The 18704-nt window shown below is 35.9% G+C and overlaps 1 protein-coding gene across 1 annotated transcript; it reads left to right on the forward strand.

The window, feature by feature from the left end:
• The first annotated feature begins 15800 nt into the window (after positions 1 to 15800).
• On the forward strand, positions 15801 to 18404 carry ABCG23 (ABC-2 type transporter family protein). Its single transcript, XM_006854747.3, has one exon. It carries the CDS (start codon positions 16451 to 16453, stop codon positions 18299 to 18301), a length of 1851 nt encoding a protein of 616 aa, XP_006854809.1. The 5' UTR covers positions 15801 to 16450; the 3' UTR covers positions 18302 to 18404.
• Positions 18405 to 18704: the final 300 nt, after the last annotated feature.

The following is an 18704-nucleotide window of genomic DNA, read 5'->3' on the forward strand; positions in this document are numbered from 1 at the left end:
GGCTCGAGTACCTTGGTAGAGTCGATTTTTTTAACACTGGAAAATACATCGAAGAATTATGCAAAAGAGAAGGGTTAGTTCTTTAGTCTTTTTGGGTAGGTATTCTTGACAGAGAAATATCATGTTTGGGCTTGAGAGAGAGTGCTTGTAATCCATTGTATTCTCCATACTTGCATGGCATTTTTCTGATTAGTGGAAGAGAACTTTGCTGTCCCGTGGACGTAGACAACTTGCCGAACAATGTAAATCTTTGTTTTTCCGTTCTTTTATTTTTCTGCACTATTTTTTTCTTATTTTTCCCAAACCTTGGTTTTATCCTCTACAATTGTTATCATAGCCTTGGGCATAATGTTTGTGGCGATAGTAGATCTTTGAAGACGGCTTGAGGAAGTTCAATCAGATATGAAATTATAAAAGTTAACGGTTTGAATTTATCAACCTGATGCATGCAGAGTTGGTGAAAGATGGCTGTGTAGTGGCTTTAAAAGGCAGGAAAAATAAACCAGAAAAGATGGATGACGAAGAACTTGATGAGAAGGATGAATTGGCTAGGGCAAATATTTTCTTAGTGCATGATGAGTCCTCTTCCTAATAAATTTTTTTTTCGTAGGAAACTTTACAATATCAAGATGAGTGATGGTGCATACACTTAAATGAGTTTAATACCTTGATTAGCAAATTGATGTCACTGGATGTCATGATTGATGAAGAAGACAAAATAACTATTTTACTTTGTTCTATACTAGAATCTTGGAATGAATTAATTATGAATCTCAATAGTACAAATCTCTTGAATTTGATTCCGTTATTTCAACACTTCTGACAGAGGAGTCTAGGGGATAGTCTCATCAAGATTCCTCTGTGAATGGGTTTGTAGCTCGAGGAAGATTAATGGAGAGAACTATGAAGGTCAGTCAATATCCAAATCAAGAAGGCATGAGAAAGTGAAGTGTTGGAGCTGTGGAAAGTTAGGTCATATGAAGAAAGAATGTAAGGCACATAAAGGGAACCAAGAAGCCCCTAAATCTGGTTCTTATGAGAAACCTAGTTCAAGCTGATCTCAAGGAAATCTAGTAGAAGAAATTGAGTTTTTTGAAGATGGAGAAGTTTTGTCTTTGGATAGGGAGGAAGTTTTGCAGTGTTGACTACTTGATTCAGAGGCATCCTTTCACATGACCCTACATAGGGATTGGTTATGTAGGTACCAAATATATGATGGACGTATTATTTACATGAAAAATAATGACTCATGTAAAATAGTGGGAGTTGGAGCTGTAAGAATCAAGATGTGCAATGGAGGCATATGCACCATCCCTGGTGTCTCGCATGTTCCAGTTCTCAAAAGGAGTCTCTTGTCATTAAGAAAATTTGATGAGCAACATTTCAAGTTTACTGGTGAAAAAGAATGTCTAAAAATTTCAAAGGGAGCTCTAGTGGTTCCGAAAGGAGAGTTAGCTAGCACTTTGTACAAACTTGTTGATGAGACGGTTTTGGGAGAAGTCGATATTATAGAGGTGGACGTTGTCATGTCGTGACACGCACGTTTGGGTCATATGAGTGAGCGTAGACTCAAGGTATTTCTCGATAAAAACCTTCTCCCTGGTTTAAAATCTTTTTATTTAGATTTTTGTGAATCATGCTTATTTGAAAAGGAAAACAAATGGCGATTTCCATTATCCACCGCTAGAAGTATCGATTTTTTGGAATTGATTCATTCGGACATATGGGAATCACCTGTTATTTCTTTGGGGGGTGTTGCATATTTTGTCACTTTTATTGATGATATTAAAAAAAAATGTGGGTTTATATGTTGAAAAAAGAATCGGATGCCTTCAATTGTTTTAAAAAATTTAAGGCTTGGTAGAAAATCATAAAGGCCAGAGCATCAAGTGTATAAGAACTGATAATGATGGGGGATTTTGCTCTGGTGAATTTAATAATTTTTGTAGTGAGCATGATATTGCTAGACAGTTGATATTTCCTAGAACCCCTCAACAAAATAGTGTTGCTGAGAGAATGAATCGCACCATTATGGAGTGTGCCAAGTGTATGTTGAGTACTGTAGGATTAGAGCAGTGTTTCTAGGCAGAAGGAGTTCATACAACTTGTTTTCTAATCAATAGGCCTCTCAGTTCTGCTATTGACTACATGACACAAGAAGATGTTTGGATATGCAAACCTGTTGATTATTATTTCCTTCGTGTTTTTTGCTGTGATACATATTCTTTGATTCCAAAGGAGAAAATAAGTAAATTGGATGAAAAATCCAAGAAGTGTGTTTTTCTTGGCGATGCTTACAAAAGGGTACAGATTGTGGGATTCTACTGACCACAAGGTTATAGTTAGAAGAGCTGTTATTTTTAATAAAAATTCTATGCAGAATAAAAAAGATGTGCCAAATGCAAAAACTGTTGAGGTGGAATGCACACATGAGAACCAACAAGATGGTGATCAAGACTAAGAACATGAAATTGTCCAAGAGCTTGAAAAATATTTAGGTGATCTTGAATTAAGAAGATCTGATAGACCTAAAAAGGCTCCTGTGAGGCGTAACAACTATGTCTTGTCCTATGCTTGCCTAACATAAGAGGGTGAGCAAGTTTTTTTTTTGTGAGGCATGTGAGGTTGATGAAGCCTGTCAATAGAGTGCATCTGTGGAAGAAGATATGGAGGCCCTATGTAAAAATAAAACTTGGGACCTCATGGAACTACAAGAGAAGTGAAGGTAATTAGTTGCAGGTGGGACTTCAAGAAGAAGAAAGGTCATGATGATATTGTTGAAAGGTACAGAACTCGATTGGTTTGAAAGGTTATGCTCAGAAATCAGGTATTGATTTTGATGAAATTTTTTCTCCTGTTATGCCCATGTCCACTATTAAAGTTTTTTTCGCTATGGTTGTTTTCTTGATTTAGAGTTCGAACAATTAGATATGAAAACTGTATTTCTGCATGGTAACTTAAAAGAAGAAATCTATGTGACCCAACTTTGAAGGTTTTATTGACGAAGGTAAAGAGAATTTGATTTGAAGGCTCAAGAAATCGTTGTACAGGTTGAAACATGCACCGAGGTGTTGGTACAAACGATTTGACTTTTTTATGTTGAGCTTGAATTTTCTAGATGTGAAGCTGACCATTGTGCCTATTTCCGTGGGTATGGTGATAGAAGCTGTATTATCTTGTTGTTATATGTCAATGACATTATTATGGCAGGATCGAACAAGGAGAATATTGTAACACTTAAAGCTCAGTTGGCTAGGGAATTTGAGATGAAAGCATTGGGAGCCATTAATCGAATTCTTGGGATGAGTGTACTTAGAGACAAGAACAATAGGAAAATCTAATTAACTTAGAAGAGTTATATGGAGAGGGTTTTATGGTGCTTCAATATGCAGAATACCAAACCAGTTAGTACCCCATTTCCTATGCATATGAAGTTGTCTTCGAAACAATATCCTAGCACCGAAGCAGGGAAGACACATATGTCTCAAGTACCGTATTCATCTGTAGTAGGGAACCTCATGTTTACTATAGTTAGCACTAGACCTTACATAGCAATAGCAATGGGAGTTGTGAGCAGATATATAGCAAATCCTGGCCATGATCAGTGGACCGCTATGAAGTGGATCCTTCGGTATTTGAAAGGATCTTGCGATGTTGGTATTTATTACAGTGGAATGGATTTGAAAGTCACTAGTTATGTCGATGCAGACTTTGCAGGTGACTTGGATAAAAGAAGGTCTACTATCATATATGTTTTTTCTTTGGGAGGTGATCCAGTAAGTTGGTTATCAAGGTTGCAGTGTTTGGTGGCATAGACTTCTATAGAGGCTGAGTATATGTCGCTTACTCATGCATCTAAAGAAGTAATTTGGCTAAACAGGTTACTTGATGAATTCGGAGTTGTGCAAGATAGTATTGATAGTATTTCACTTTATTGTGATAACCAGAGTGTATTGTTTTTAGCAAATAATCCAGCCTTCCATGATAGGACTAAACATATTGATGTTCGGTATCACTTTATCCATAATGTGTAGAAGATGGAAAAATTTTATTGCAGAAAATTTATATTGATGACAATCCAGTGGATTTGTTTACTAAGGCCATTGGAAAGGAAAAGTTCACTTGGTGTAAAACTTCCTTGGGGCTTATGGTTACTTGATGATTAGTAACCGATGGGCAGCAATTTCTTGCAGCATACTAGTTAGAATGAAAATATGTCTTCAAGTGGGAGAACGTTGAGTTGGTGAAGGTATATCTCCAAAAATTGTGGCGTGACCAATTGATATAGGTTAAATATGGTTAAGATCTTGAGAAGCTCCTATTATTTAGGAAATAAGATCTTTTGGGTATCATAGAATCTACGTGTTGGGGATTGTTGTTATCTACACAAAAGAATGGGAGGAAGATTTTCTTTGACAAAGAAGTGGTGCGTGCTCCTTAAAAGAAGCCCCTATTAGATAGGAAACTATATCCCTATGTGTAGGAAACCCAATCCAATTAGGAATGGGAAATCTAATTAAATCTTATTAGAGATTGTGTGTCCTATTCCCATTAGGAATTGGAGAGGCCTCACGTGGGTCTCTCTTTATATAAGGCCATCTATGTAGAGAGATAAAACCCACTGAAGAATTATATAAGAGGGGTTTGGGTGGGTATTTTTGGGAGAGAAAGATTGTGTTTTAGGGCTTGAGAGAGAGAACTTGTAATTCTTTATATTCCTCATGCTTGCATGGTATTCTTTTGATTAGTGGAAGAGAACTTTGATGCTTTGTGGACGTAGGCAACTCGACAAATAATGTAGATCTTTTTGTTTCTGTTCTTTTTTTTTTTTTTGCACCATTTTTTTCCCCTTATTTTTGCTAAATCTTGGTTTTATCTACTATACAAATCACATATATGTCTTGTCAATCTTTTTCTCTTTCTCTTGTTATTGTTTCTCTTATTGCAAATTCTACATAGTATCAGAGCAGGTTGATTTATCAATAACTATATATTGCTCTTCAGTAGTTGTGCCTCTCTATCTTAGACGCCCTTGTTTCTTTCTCTCTCTCTTGTTTCCAACCGGTCACTGTGGTTTCAATGGGAAGGCAGGAGAAATTGAACATTGGATGATTGTTCTCAATTGTGGTGAGAAACATTTGGTGGTTTCTCCTTGGTGGTCAACGTTGGTTGCATCTTGTTGTTTTTAAACAATGTTTCAGCATTTTAATTCCTTGATGGTCAACGTTGGTTGCATGTTGCTGTTTTAAACAATGTTTGAGCATTATAATGGTTGAACCTCGTAGCATCACTGAGGGCTTTGTTGTAAAGGTTTTCTTTTGGTTTGCAAGTGCAAAGTCTCGTTGCTAGTTTTGGAAGTTTTTTGATTTACAAGTAGGTTTTGAAAATTGGTTTGGTATGCAAATTATTGGATCTTGGTTTGCTATTTTAATGGATCTTTTTCTCTCGGAATCAATATTTGCAAGATTTGATTTGAAGGAAAGCAACTTGTTATTACAATTGTCAGCATTTAGTTCACAAGCTGTTGGATACATATTGACGATTTTTAGAAAGAGAATTAATAGTGTTCATTGAGGTCTTCAATTGTTTCTGATTGAGGCATTTTCTCCTCTTTAATTGCTATTTACTTATCAGGTTAGTCTTCTAGTTCACTTATTTTTTCGTAATGAGAATTTTAGAATTTAATTCTAGCATAAAACTTACTGTTGTTCCTTTGAATGTAATTAATTATCTTGTTTAGTCGAGAGACGTTTTTTGTTCTCTTCGGAAAATCTAAGCTTGGACACATAACCAAGAAGATAATCAGGCATTTTGGTTTCAAAACTTCTGAAGAAAGTGTTGAGAAATATTTCCTGATAGCTAATAATGGGAAATATTAAACAAAAAACTTCAAAATAGTGGTAGAGGTAGAGGCCGTAACAATTATCACGATGGTGGACGTGGTCGTTGTAATAGAAGATGGCCTAGATGTGATTACTGCAATAATATAAGACATGTTAAGGATATGTGTTAAGTATTATACCAAAACTTAAGGCCCATTAATAACAAAACAACGAACAGATAAATCACTTAGACAACAACCACTTAAACCCATTACTGTAACTGTGATAATTATCAGCAACTAAGTAACAACACCGATTCTTCCTCCATACAGGATCCTTCTTCATTATCAGACACAAGTAACCCTTATTCTTCCGTATCTTCTTGTAATATTTTTTTATGGATAATAGATCCAGGGGTCACAGATCATATGACTGGTAACTTACAGTGTGTACCTAACCTCAAAAATAATTAAAATATGCACCATGTGTCTATTGCTAATAGTTCCTTGATTCTTATTTATGATGTTGGTAAAACCAATTTCTTCTCCAAGTTTGATAACTTTGAAGTTCTGTTTATGTCATCTTTTTCCTCTAACTTGAAGTCTGTTAGTAGAATTACTCAAAGCACGAATTTCAATGTTATTTTTTCCCTCAACTCTGTAACTTTTCAGGACCGGGCCACAGGGAGGAAAATTGGTGAAAAAAGATTGCCTCATGGGCTATATTTGTTTAATAAGGAGAATAAGGCTTTGGTTGCCAAACAAGATAATTTCGCCGTTAATAAACTGTGACATTGAATATTTGAACACCCTTCAGAAAAAGTTTTCAAAATTTTAATGCCCTCTCTATCTTTAAACTCTTATTCTTATGGAGTGTGTAAATTTTCAAAACCATCAAGACGTCCTTTTCAGTCTTCTATGCATGTTTCAAAGGATCCCTTTTATTTGATATATTTTTATGTGTGGGGACCCGCCTCAATTGATTCTTAAGCTAGCTTTAAATATTTTGTTAGTTTTATTGATGATGATCTCTTGCCACTTGGTTATATTTATTGTAATAAAAACATAAGTTTTCCCTATGTTCAAACAATTTTTCAAATTGATTTACACTCAATACAATGTCAATATTAGAATTCTACGGATTGATAATGTCATAGCGTATGTGAACAAAGCAGTTTCTAAGCATTTATTAAATCTTGGTACTAACATCGTTTGTTGGAACACCTCAGCATAATAGAATTACTAAAAAGAAAAATAGATTGCTTTTAGGAGCTACAAGGTCTTTGATGTTTTATATGCACGTTCTAAAAAATTATTGGTCTGCAGTTATTTTAGCTGCTTACTATCTAATTAACAATCTTCCAAGTAAAATTATTAAGCATAAATCTCCCTTGAAATTTTGAAAAATAAATTTGATTTGTCCCATTTGCGAGTATTTGATTGTGTGTCTTATGTTCATGTAGCGGAACATAACCAAGATAAATGTTCCAGTAGATGTATCCTTGTTGGATACTCTTTTACTCAAAAGGGATACAAATATTATAATCACACAACCAGAAATATGTATATTTCCAATTATGCTCAATTTGTTGAAACAGAGTCCTATTTCTATTATGCTTTGGAGAGTGGTTTGAAAAAATAGGACTCAGAGGGAGTGTTCAAGAGGTCGTTTGCCCTTGCCTAATATTAGTAGTGATGTGTTCAATACACTCGGAACAAGTGATGATGATCAAGCCGAAGCTGAAGATACCTCTGAAACTCACCAAATTGGTTTAAAAGAAAAAGACTCTGTCGTAACCGTAGCCCCACCTAATCCCCCCTTGTGTAGGTCTTCTCGTATCAATCAACCTTCCTTTAGACTTCAAGATTTCTATACTTACCTTGCAGTTTCTTATCCTGTTCAAAATTATATTTCTTATAAAAATGTCTCTTCTGACTATTTTACTTTTGTGAGTTCTATTTCTAATAATTTTGAGTCGACCAATTTTTAAAATGCTATTTATCAACCTGTGTGAAGGAAGGCCATAAAAGAAGAACTTCAAGTACTTGACAAGAACCATATTTGGGACTTTGTCAAGCTACCTAAAGGGGAGAAAGTAGTTGGATGTAGTTGGGTTTATAAAATCAAATATGAAAGTGATGTGTTTGTTGAAAGATATAAGGCCAGGTTGGTGGCCAAAAGATTTACCCAAACTTATGGAGTCGACTATAAGGAGATTGTAGCACCAATTGCCAAGATGAATATTGTTCGTGCTCTTTTGTCAATCACAGTTATTTGTAGGTGGTCTCTGCATAAGATGTGTGTTAAAAATGCATTCTTAGATGGTGACCTTGAAAAAGAAGTCTATATGAGTATTCCTCCAGGTCATTCTAAAGAAAAGGAAAAACGTCTAGTATGCAAATTAAAGAAGGTTCTGTATGGATTTAAACAATCACCTCGCGCATGGTATGCCAAACTTATCACAACCTTGAGGAGTATCAGGTTTCTTAGAAGCTCAGTTGATTCTCCGATGTTCACAAAAAGATGAGCTTCAGGTACAACAATTGTACTCATTTATGCTGATGATATTATCATTACAGGTAATGATAAAGAAAGCATCATGAAGCTTAAAAGTTACCTTCACAAGAAATTTGACATCATTGATCTTGGTCAACTAAAGTATTTTTTCGGCATTGAAGTAGCACAATAAAAAAGGGGACTCTTCATTTCTCAAAGGCGATATGTATTAGATTTGTTGAAAGAAACTGAGAAACTAAGAGTCAAACCCGTTGACATTCTTGTTGACATTAATCGCAAATTTAATTCAACAAATAGATAATATCTTGAAGACGTGGGCTGCTTGTAGAGACTTGTGGGCAGATTGATTTATTTAATTGTGACGCGACCAGATATAATGTATGCAGTTAGTCCTGTGAGCTAATTTATGCATGCTCCTAGATCATGTCATACGAAGGTTGTCGATAGGATTCTTAGATATCTTAAGTCGTCATTCGGTAGAGGTGTTTTGTTGAAATCGAATGGTCACACCAATATTATGGGTTATTTTGATGCTGACTTGACAGATAGTCCAATTGACAGGAGGTCTACTATTGGTTATTGTACATTGGTCAGAGGAAACTTAGTTACTTAGAAAAATAAGAAACAAATGTAGTTGCTCGATCTAGTGTAGAGGCCAAATATAGAGCTATGACTTCCAACTACAAGTGAATTGATGTGGCTAAAATACCTACTTCGAGATATGGGGTTCTCAACGGTCAATCCAATGGAGATTTTCAGTGATAATCAAGCAGTTATGCATATATCCTCCAATCCATGTTTTCATGAAAGCACCAAGCATAAAGAAGTTGATTGTCACTTTGTGAGAGAAAAAGTTCAGTAAAAAATTATTAGTACTCCTTATGTTCGAAGTGAAGACCAACTTGCAAACATGTTGACCAAAGCTATAGAAAAACAAATTTTCATCAGATATTGTCCAAGTTGGGCTCCATTGATATCTACGCACCTTGAGGAGGAGTATTGACATTTATAGAAACCAGATATTGAGTTTCCAATCTTGTATATTACAAGATAATAAATTTCATATACTGAGTTTCCTATTTTGTGGGATTACTATTGTTGTGAGATTTGTTTCCTAAAAGACAAAAATTATAACTCTATAAATATTTGGTAGTCCAGAGTAATCCTTATTGATGAGATACTGATTTACCATGTGTGGATGTAGGCACCATTGTCAAACCACGTATATGTCTTGTTGATCTTTTTTGCTTTCGCTTGTTATTGTTTCTCTTATTGCAAACATAAATTTATATTAAAGGCTTGAATCTTGAAAGTCATCTTGATGGGTCTAGTCAGTCACAAAATGAATCTATTTCTGAGGAACCAAAAGAAAATTAAAGTTGTATATCAAAGGCACCAAATTTATAGAATGAGAGAATGAATGATGAAATACTATTAAGTTGGTTACTTTCTACTTTCTCTGATGATTTTCTCATTGAAGTGATGCACCTACAGATAGCTCAAAAAGTGTGGTAGAGGCTTTACAACACATATCAAAGGGAAACATTTGCCAATATTCTCCAACTTAAAACTAAATTGATCAACTTACAAAAGGGCTTTCAATCAGTGACTGAGTATTTGAACAAGTTAAAAAATATATGTGAACACCTTGCATCAACTGGTAGTCTAGTAAGTGATCAAGATATGGTCCTCTATACTCTCAATGGCCGATCCAGATTTTAAGTCTTTGAGACCTTCTTTATGACCAAACCCTCATTTCTGTCATTTCAAAGCTTCAATCCTCTCTTCTTACATATGATGCTCAATTTGTATCTTCATTGGTCGTTGAGATTACTCCTCAAGCATTGGTAAACACATCATTACGGCGCAAAGATGGATATGGTAAAGAACGTGACTGTTATGGAGGTAGATGAGGTAGAAGAGGTAGAGGTCACAATCAAAATTAGCAAGGCCTTTTTGGAGCCAACACATTGTGCAGTCAACCTCTCATCCAAGAATGGATATGCTACCTATTGTAACCTACTTGTATTGTGGATGACATGGACACATTGCTAAAAACTTCTAATTTATTAAAAATGCTTCATCATCCCATGATGCGCTAGTGAATTATTTTAGCAACCTATCGGCAGCTTCCCCAACTAATCGTTCTTGGGTTGTGAACTCTGTTGTAACTGCTCATATGAAAAATGATAATTCTCAATTTCAAGTTATGATACCTTACCACGGTCCTTGTATGGTGTTCATTAGAGATGATACTGCCTTACCTATAACCTATATTGGAACTGTGACTATTTCCACCACCTTTGGTTCTTGAAAAATCCCCAATGTTTTACTGCTTCTCTAACTAAAGAAATGGCTCATATATGTACCTCAATTTGCTAAAGATTTAATTGTCGTATTGAGTTACTCGTTCTGATTCACTAGGTTCATCTTGTCAGTTAGGAGAATATTTTGACTCTACACTTGACTCAACTAATATAAACTCTAATGGTCTTCTTGATCTAATTTACAATGATGTTTTGGGCCCAGCCCCTATTACTTCCTTATCCGATTCTAGATTTTATATTATTTTTGTGGATGATTATACTCGATATACTTGAGAATTAATGACATTGCCTCTAGGTAAAAAAGTTGTGGGCTCAAAATGTGTGTACAAAGTTAATATCAAATCAAAGGGCTCAGTTGAAAGGTTGAAGTCCAAACTAGTGGAAGGGGTTAAATGAAGAACATGGTATTGATTATGATGAAACCTTCAATCCAGTTGTGAAGGCACCAACTATTCCATGCATCTTGACCCCTTCATATATGTTTAATTGAAAACTCCTATCAACTTGATGTGAAAATGCATTTCTTCATGGTGTTTTAAAAGAAAAAGTGTACATGTAACAACCTAAAGGATTTCAAGATCCCTTACGACCACATCATGTCTACAAATTAAAAAAAACGATTTATGGACTCAACCAAGCTCCTTAGGCATGATTTGATAAATTCTGTTGTCTACTCCATAGTATTTGCTTTCGAATGAGTAAGGTTTGACTACCCCGTATTTCTAAAAAGATCATCCTCAGGTATTATCCTCCTTCTAATTCATATGGATGATGCCATTGTTTTTGGAAGTGATATTAAAGGCACTAAACATATTAAGAAAGAATTAAAACTGAAATTTGAGATGAAGGATCTTGGAGAAGTGAAATACTTTTTGGGTATTAAAATTCATCGAACAGAAAAAGGCATTGCTCTCACCCAATATAAGTATATTTTTTATTTATTCTCTAAAACAATGGTATTGGGGTGCGAGCCTATTTCCACCCCGGATAAAGTAAATAGGAAGTTAATGACTGAAAAAAGGGAGTTATTATATAATCCTTCCTTGTACAAAAGTGTCATTGATAGTCATTAATGTATCACATTTACCCGCCCTGATATTGCTTATGTGAATACACTATGTGAGTTCATGTTAGCTCCTCAACATCTTTATTGGGAAGCCATAAAAAGAATTTTGAGGTTATTTAAAGGGTACTGTACATGATGGTCTATTATATACTTCCTCTAGTTCACCTGACCTTAAGGCAGACTCTGATGCTGATTGGGCAAGGTACCCTAATGATCGTAGGTCTATTTCATGATTTTATATCTTCTTAGGAAAGAGTCTAATTTCTTGGAGTAGCAAAAAATACGCATTAATATCAAAATCCAGTATATAGTATTAAGTAGCAAAAATTACTTGGCTTCATATGCTTTTTAAAGAAATTGGAGTTTCTAGAATTAAGCCAACCATTCTACCATGTGATAATCAAAGTGCTATGTGACTAGCCACCAATCTTGTCTTTCATGCTCGCACTAAAAATATAGAAGTTGATTATCACTTCATTAAAACGAAGATTGTATCAGGTGATATTTCCACGGCATTTGTTCCTTCATGACATCATGTTGCTGACATATTTACTAAAACACTAACAAGACCAAGACACTATGAGTTTACCGATAAGCGCTCAATGCACTCGATGTAAGCTCGGCTTGAGGGGGTGTTAAGCCAGAGACTGTCTTTTATAATATTGCACATGGCTTTAGGTCATTGTTTCATTCTTTAGCCTCAGGTTAATTTTGTCTACGATATATATATATATATATATATATATATATATATATATATATAGTAAAGATCCTATGAGACCCTCCCACACCCATGTGTGTAGGACCGCAAATGATCACCATTAAATTTGACACAGATCTCTAGAAAAGTCAAGTCCCACACCCGTGTGATAATTTTTTTAGAGATCTGTGTTAAATTTAATGGTGATCCTTTGAGGTCCTACACACATGGGTGTGGGAGGGTCTCATAAGATCATTACTCATATATATATATATATATATATATATATATATATATATATATATATATATATATATATATATATATATATATATATATATATATACTAATGTGTATAACAGATGGTGAGTTGGATGAATGCATTGATGTGTTCTCTTCCTCTCTCTCTCTCTTTATTTAGGTTTTCATACATTATCACTAACAAATGACATCTTGAGTATCATTCCCACCAAATCCCTTAAAAATATTTTCTTTTTAAAAATGACATGCATATTAATAAATTTTCAAGGGAGGAAGATCCAAAAACCTTAATTCATAACAAATATTGGAATGTATTTACCAAAAAAGAAAATAAAGAGATTAATGGCTATGGCCGCTTATTAATTCTATACATTATAAAGAACAGCTATGATATGATTAAAGACCAAAAGGTACTTGGCAGAATGATCAAACAGCATGGTGGGCGTAAATGATTGTGCAACTTGAAAGTAGGATGTTTTCTGGGAGGGTGACAGGTGATGAAGATGACATATTGTGCATCAAATGCCACTATTGTGTATAGAGATGTTGATTATTTTGCCCTTTAATAAATAAATTTGTTTAGTATCCTTTACCTTCAAAGTTAACATTAGTAAAATTGAGACTTATTTATGAAGCCAAAAGATTATATGCCCGCGGGAGCATATCATAAAATACTCACTTGGTAAAACCCTGTTTAAGAGAATTTTCAGGACCCTAAATCTTGGGAACATAAGGGCCTCAGCCCAGCGACCAACCTCTATAGGTACACCTATACGTACCTGAAAAAATAGCATCCCAATACCAACTGTCCAATTTTTGGGTCACTAAATCCAACTATTTAGATACCTAAATTCTTTCTTTCCCCCCATTGAAAATACTCATTTCGTGATACTAAACTAAATCCAAAAATTTCATATCAACCAAAATTCCCTTAAGATCTTCTTTTTTCTTTATTGGTTTCATTTGTCCCAATGGTGTACGTGTATAGTGTGTTCCTATGGGAATACACTGAATGTGCTCATTTATAAATGCCCAAGCATTCTCTTTGATGACATCAAATTATCATCTTGTTTATAATATTTAATGGAAGACTATGGACTTGATGGTTTTCTACTCTTGTAAGCTTCTTGAGCCAGTAGAAGAAGAAAGGCAGTAAACAGAGTTACTGCCTTCCACCTACCATGAGGGAAGCAATTTGTATATTAAAAATCCACAAAAATACTTCACAATTGATCATCTCAACCTCCATAAATAAAAAATGATTTTAAATCTTAAAAAACGTGTATCATGTAACATATATCTAAACCACCCATTTTCAAAAAATTTAAGTGCTTATTGGTCTATTTGATACATACCATGTTTAAAACTTTAAATTTCATAATTAAAAATGAAAATAGATTTTTAAGTCATTGCAAGAATTTTTGGCATCAAAACATCATCTTTTAATTGTAAAGTTCAAAAACACACTTCAAAGTTGATGCCTCACACTGACCTCACCCCTATTAAAAGATTTTCAATGGGTAATGTCAAGGTGATCAAAGTAATATATGATCCCCAATAAAATAATATGCATGGATAGTTTCTTAGTAGTTATCTTTTGATTAATACATCATATATTCATACTTAGAGGTACATTTGATTAAAACATCACAAAATAAATGGTTATTTTTTTGAGTAATTTAGTGGGAAAAACAAGGCCCTACCTATTTTTTCAAATAGACTAGGAGTTAGCTTTTTTAAGGTATTAGTGAGGTGGTGTTAGTGGTGTGAATGGAAACCACGGCATGATAACCAGAGTATGGGGTGCTACCACCACGACTCAAATCCCTTTCCCAAAAATAGTAAAGTCAATGGGGATTTGAGCCCTACCCTTTGGTGAGAATGAAGTCATAGATTTCATTATAGCGTTTGTTGGTACTACCACCAAGGTCCCAGCCCATTTTCAAAAAAAAAAAAAAAAATACATAAAATAAAACAAAACAAAAAGTGGTAAGCCAATAGGGATTTGAACCCCTACCCTTTGGTAAGAATGGAGTTAGAGACCTCACCATAGGACTTGACAATATTACCACCAAAGCCCCAAGCCATGCGCAAAATTGACATGAGCGTTAAATTAAACCTAAGACTCACCCAAATTTTATTTTACTAATTAATGACAATATTAGAAAATATTGTTCATATACCATTTTTGGATCATTATGGCATTTTACATTTAAACTAAAACAAAAGTGTATACTACACTCCTGTAGGACTACATTGTGCATTTACACCCTTAGGCAATAGGCTTAGGAATTTTCTTGATATAAAATTTTGATCCACTTTAAAATCCCCACATGAGTAATTTAAAAAAGAAAATGAAATTTATATATATCTTTTGAATTAAATTTATATATATCTTTTGAATTAAATTTATATATATCTTTTGAATTAATTTTATATCTATTTAATATTTTATATATATCTTTTGAATTAATTTTAAAATACCCATAGATAAGATATGGTCATGAGTTGGAATAGTTCCAATAGGGTCAAATGTTGAATACTCCATCTTTAAAGGTATTTTGATAATTTTTCTTTAAAAAGAAAAAGTATACAACGGGATCATTTATCTTTGATACAAGGTAACCCATGACTATTGGATGTGAAATTAGATAGTTGTATTTATTCCATTGACCTAACTCAAACTTCAAAATAAATTTCTTCGAACTTTAGGACGTACACAAGCTATCAGATTTCATATCGGATAGTTGTAAGTAATTGTAATCTCCTTGTATCAAAGATCAATGGTCTCATTGTATACAATCCCTTAAAAAAAAAGGGGAAAGAAAGAGGTTTTCTATGTTTTGACGTTTAGATAGGACATCTATTTTGTGGATGCTCTATATTGTGATTGGGGCCATCTCAACCGTTCATTCAAGATGGACAATGGAATACGGGAAAATATATAAGTTTTATGCGGAAGCATATAAAGCTTGCCCCAATCTTAATGCATCATTTTCCCTATCAAAACCTATGGTCAATATTTTTTTAGGTTGGTCACCAGGTCGAATAATCCCCAACCCCAAATTTTAGGGTCCTAAAACTCCTGATTTCTTGTCAACATGGAACCTGTACAATTTATGGAAAAATATAAGATGAGATCATTTACTTTGGTACAAGGTGGCCACAACTAATCTTAACCATTAAATGTAAAGTTGGGTAATTGCATTTATTACTTTAACTAAACTCAAAGTTCAATTTAATCCAGCTGAAGTATATAATCTAGTTAGAAAAAAAGTAAATTAGGCATGTGAATGCATAGTGCATTGGAGTATGGTAGTTGTTCAGGAGTTGAAAAAAAGAGGAGTGTTTTCCGATGGATAGCCAAACGCTGCCAAACGCAGGAAAATATCAAGCTCTCTTCACTCTTTCTTTCATTCCTGGTTGGTTCAACCCCTCAAACCATCTCTCTCTCTCTAAACTTTGCCATGGCTCTCTCTCCAGTGTCTAAATCCTTCCGTTCTCTCTCTCTCTCTTAAGCTACCAACTCTCTCTAAAACTATGACAAAACTCTCTCTCTCTCTCTCTCTTAAGCTACCAACTCTCTCTCTAAAACTATGACCAAACTCTCTCTCTCTCTTAAGCTACCAACTCTCTCTCTAAAACTATGACAAAATTCTCTCTCTCTCTTCATGACAAGTTCCATGCAAAAGCCTGTAGCACTCACTCTATAAATAAAAAGAAAAAGCAGTAGAGAAGAGAGAGAAAGTCTCCTGCAATGGCCCCCTCTGACACCTATGATATCTCTGCCCACAACCTCTCCTACTCCATCCCAACTCCACTTCCCCTCCCTTTCTCTCTCCTCCCCTTCTCTCTCCTCCCTCACCATAACAAGCCCAAGCCTCTCTCTCTCCTCAAAAACATCTCCTTCCACGCCAAACCACACCGCCTCCTCGCCGTGGTGGGCCCCAGTGGCGCCGGAAAATCCAGCCTCCTCCATCTCATCTCCGGTCGCGCGTGCCAAACATCGCAGCTGACACGTGGTGCGATCCTCCTAAACGGTCTGCATGTATCCGCCGCTCTCCTTCGACACACGTGCGGCTTCGTCCCCCAACAGGATGCCCTCCTCCCTCTACTCACTGTACAGGAAACCCTCATCTACGCTGCACGACTTAAACTGCACGTGACGAGGCGGAAAGCCGAGTCACGTGTAAGAGCCCTGATGGAGGAGTTGGGACTCGTCCGAGTTTCGGACTCTCTGGTGGGATCGGTGGGCTCGAGAGGGGTTAGTGGGGGTGAGCGAAGGCGAGTCTCTGTGGGCTCGGAGGTGGTGCATGACCCGCCAATTCTCATACTCGACGAACCCACGACTGGGCTCGACAGTCGAGCCGCTTTTAACCTGATCCAGACCCTCCGAGCCATGGCTAGATCGAAGGGCCGGACCATAGTACTCTCTATACACCAGCCGAGTTATAAGATACTCGATATCATCGACGAGTTTTTGCTTCTCTCACATGGTGAACTAGTCTTTAATGGAACCCTAAAAGCGCTTAGGGATTTGATTACAGTGGAGATGGGATTGAGGATACCTGCTCAGATCAATACGCTTGAATATGCCATGGAGATTATCAAAACCCTAGAATCGGCTATAAAGGAAAACCCCATTTCCCAAAACCCTGTATTAGAGGTAAGAACCCCGAATTTTGAAACCCCAGACCTCAAAAGCCTATTCGGATTCGAACCAGAGATCAAAACAAGCCATGATTATGGGTCTAGACTCAATGAGGTCGTGACCTTGTGCTCAAGGTTCTGGAAGATCATTTATAGAACGAATCAGCTCTTAATGGCGAGGAGCGCTCAGGCTATAGTTGCAGGGCTGGGCTTAGGAAGCGTGTACTTCAAAACCAAAAGGAATAGAACAGGAGTTGCAGAGATTCTTGGTTTCTTCGCCTTTAGCTTGAGTTTCCTCCTCTCTTCAACAACAGAGGCCTTACCCATCTTCCTCCAAGAGCGAAAAGTCCTCATGAGAGAAGCATCGAGAAAATTCTACAGGGTTTCTTCGTATTTGATCGCAAACACCCTGGTTTTTGCCCCATTTCTTCTCTTGATCGCCCTTCTCTACGCAGGGCCGGTCTACTGGTTGGTGGGTCTAAACCCCAGCTTTCAGGCATTCGCGTTCTTCGTAATGGTGATATGGGGCATCGTTTTAATGGCGAATTCTCTGGTTCTCTTCCTCAGTGCCATCTCTCCTGATTTTATCACTGGTAATTCTCTTATTTGTTTGGTTTTAGGGGTTTTTTTCCTATTTTCTGGGTATTTCATAAGCAAAGAGAACATACCAAAATATTGGATTTTTATGTACTATTTGAGTCTTTATAAGTATCCGTTGGATTTACTTCTGATAAATGAATATGGCGGGAAAGATAGGTGTTTAGAGTTGGGGGGTAGTTTTGAGAATAGAGGTATGAGTGGGGGTTGTTTGTTAAGAGGGGATGATGTATTGAAAGGGAGGGGGTTGAGAGAGGGGCAAAGGTGGGTGAATGTTGGGGTGGTGGTTGGGTTTTTCTTATTGTATAGGTTTCTTTGTTGGGTGGTGCTTCTCAGAAGGGTTTCTAGAACCAGGATGTGATTTTTTGTTTTTTTCCATTTTCACATATAGTTTTTGTATTTTCCATTGCATGATAAAATGTATAAAATTTCTTTGTTCCCATGATGAAAAAAAGAAAGAAAAACTACGTTTGGATGTTTAGCTTGGAATCATCAACGTCGAATCCAATTAAGAACTTGTTTCGATGCTGCGACGAACCATGGTAATAGTACATGTAGTATTCTGATTTTATAGTACACATCGTGGCCACCGTCTACTTTTTAGGAGGGACCGAGGTGACAAACTCTTCCTATTACATTATGAATAGTGTAGATATATTGCTTCTCCCCTTGAATGGATAACGGCCCGAAATGTGGTTTTTTTCCGCCATCACTCATTGCAAATCAATGTTTTGAAAATATGCAAGTTGGTTCATAATCACCCG

Source organism: Amborella trichopoda, chromosome 1 (genome assembly GCF_054954075.1).
Source record: "Amborella trichopoda isolate Santa Cruz 75 chromosome 1, AtrichopodaSantaCruz75HAP2 v2.0, whole genome shotgun sequence".
NCBI classification, from domain to species: Eukaryota; Viridiplantae; Streptophyta; class Magnoliopsida; order Amborellales; family Amborellaceae; genus Amborella; species Amborella trichopoda.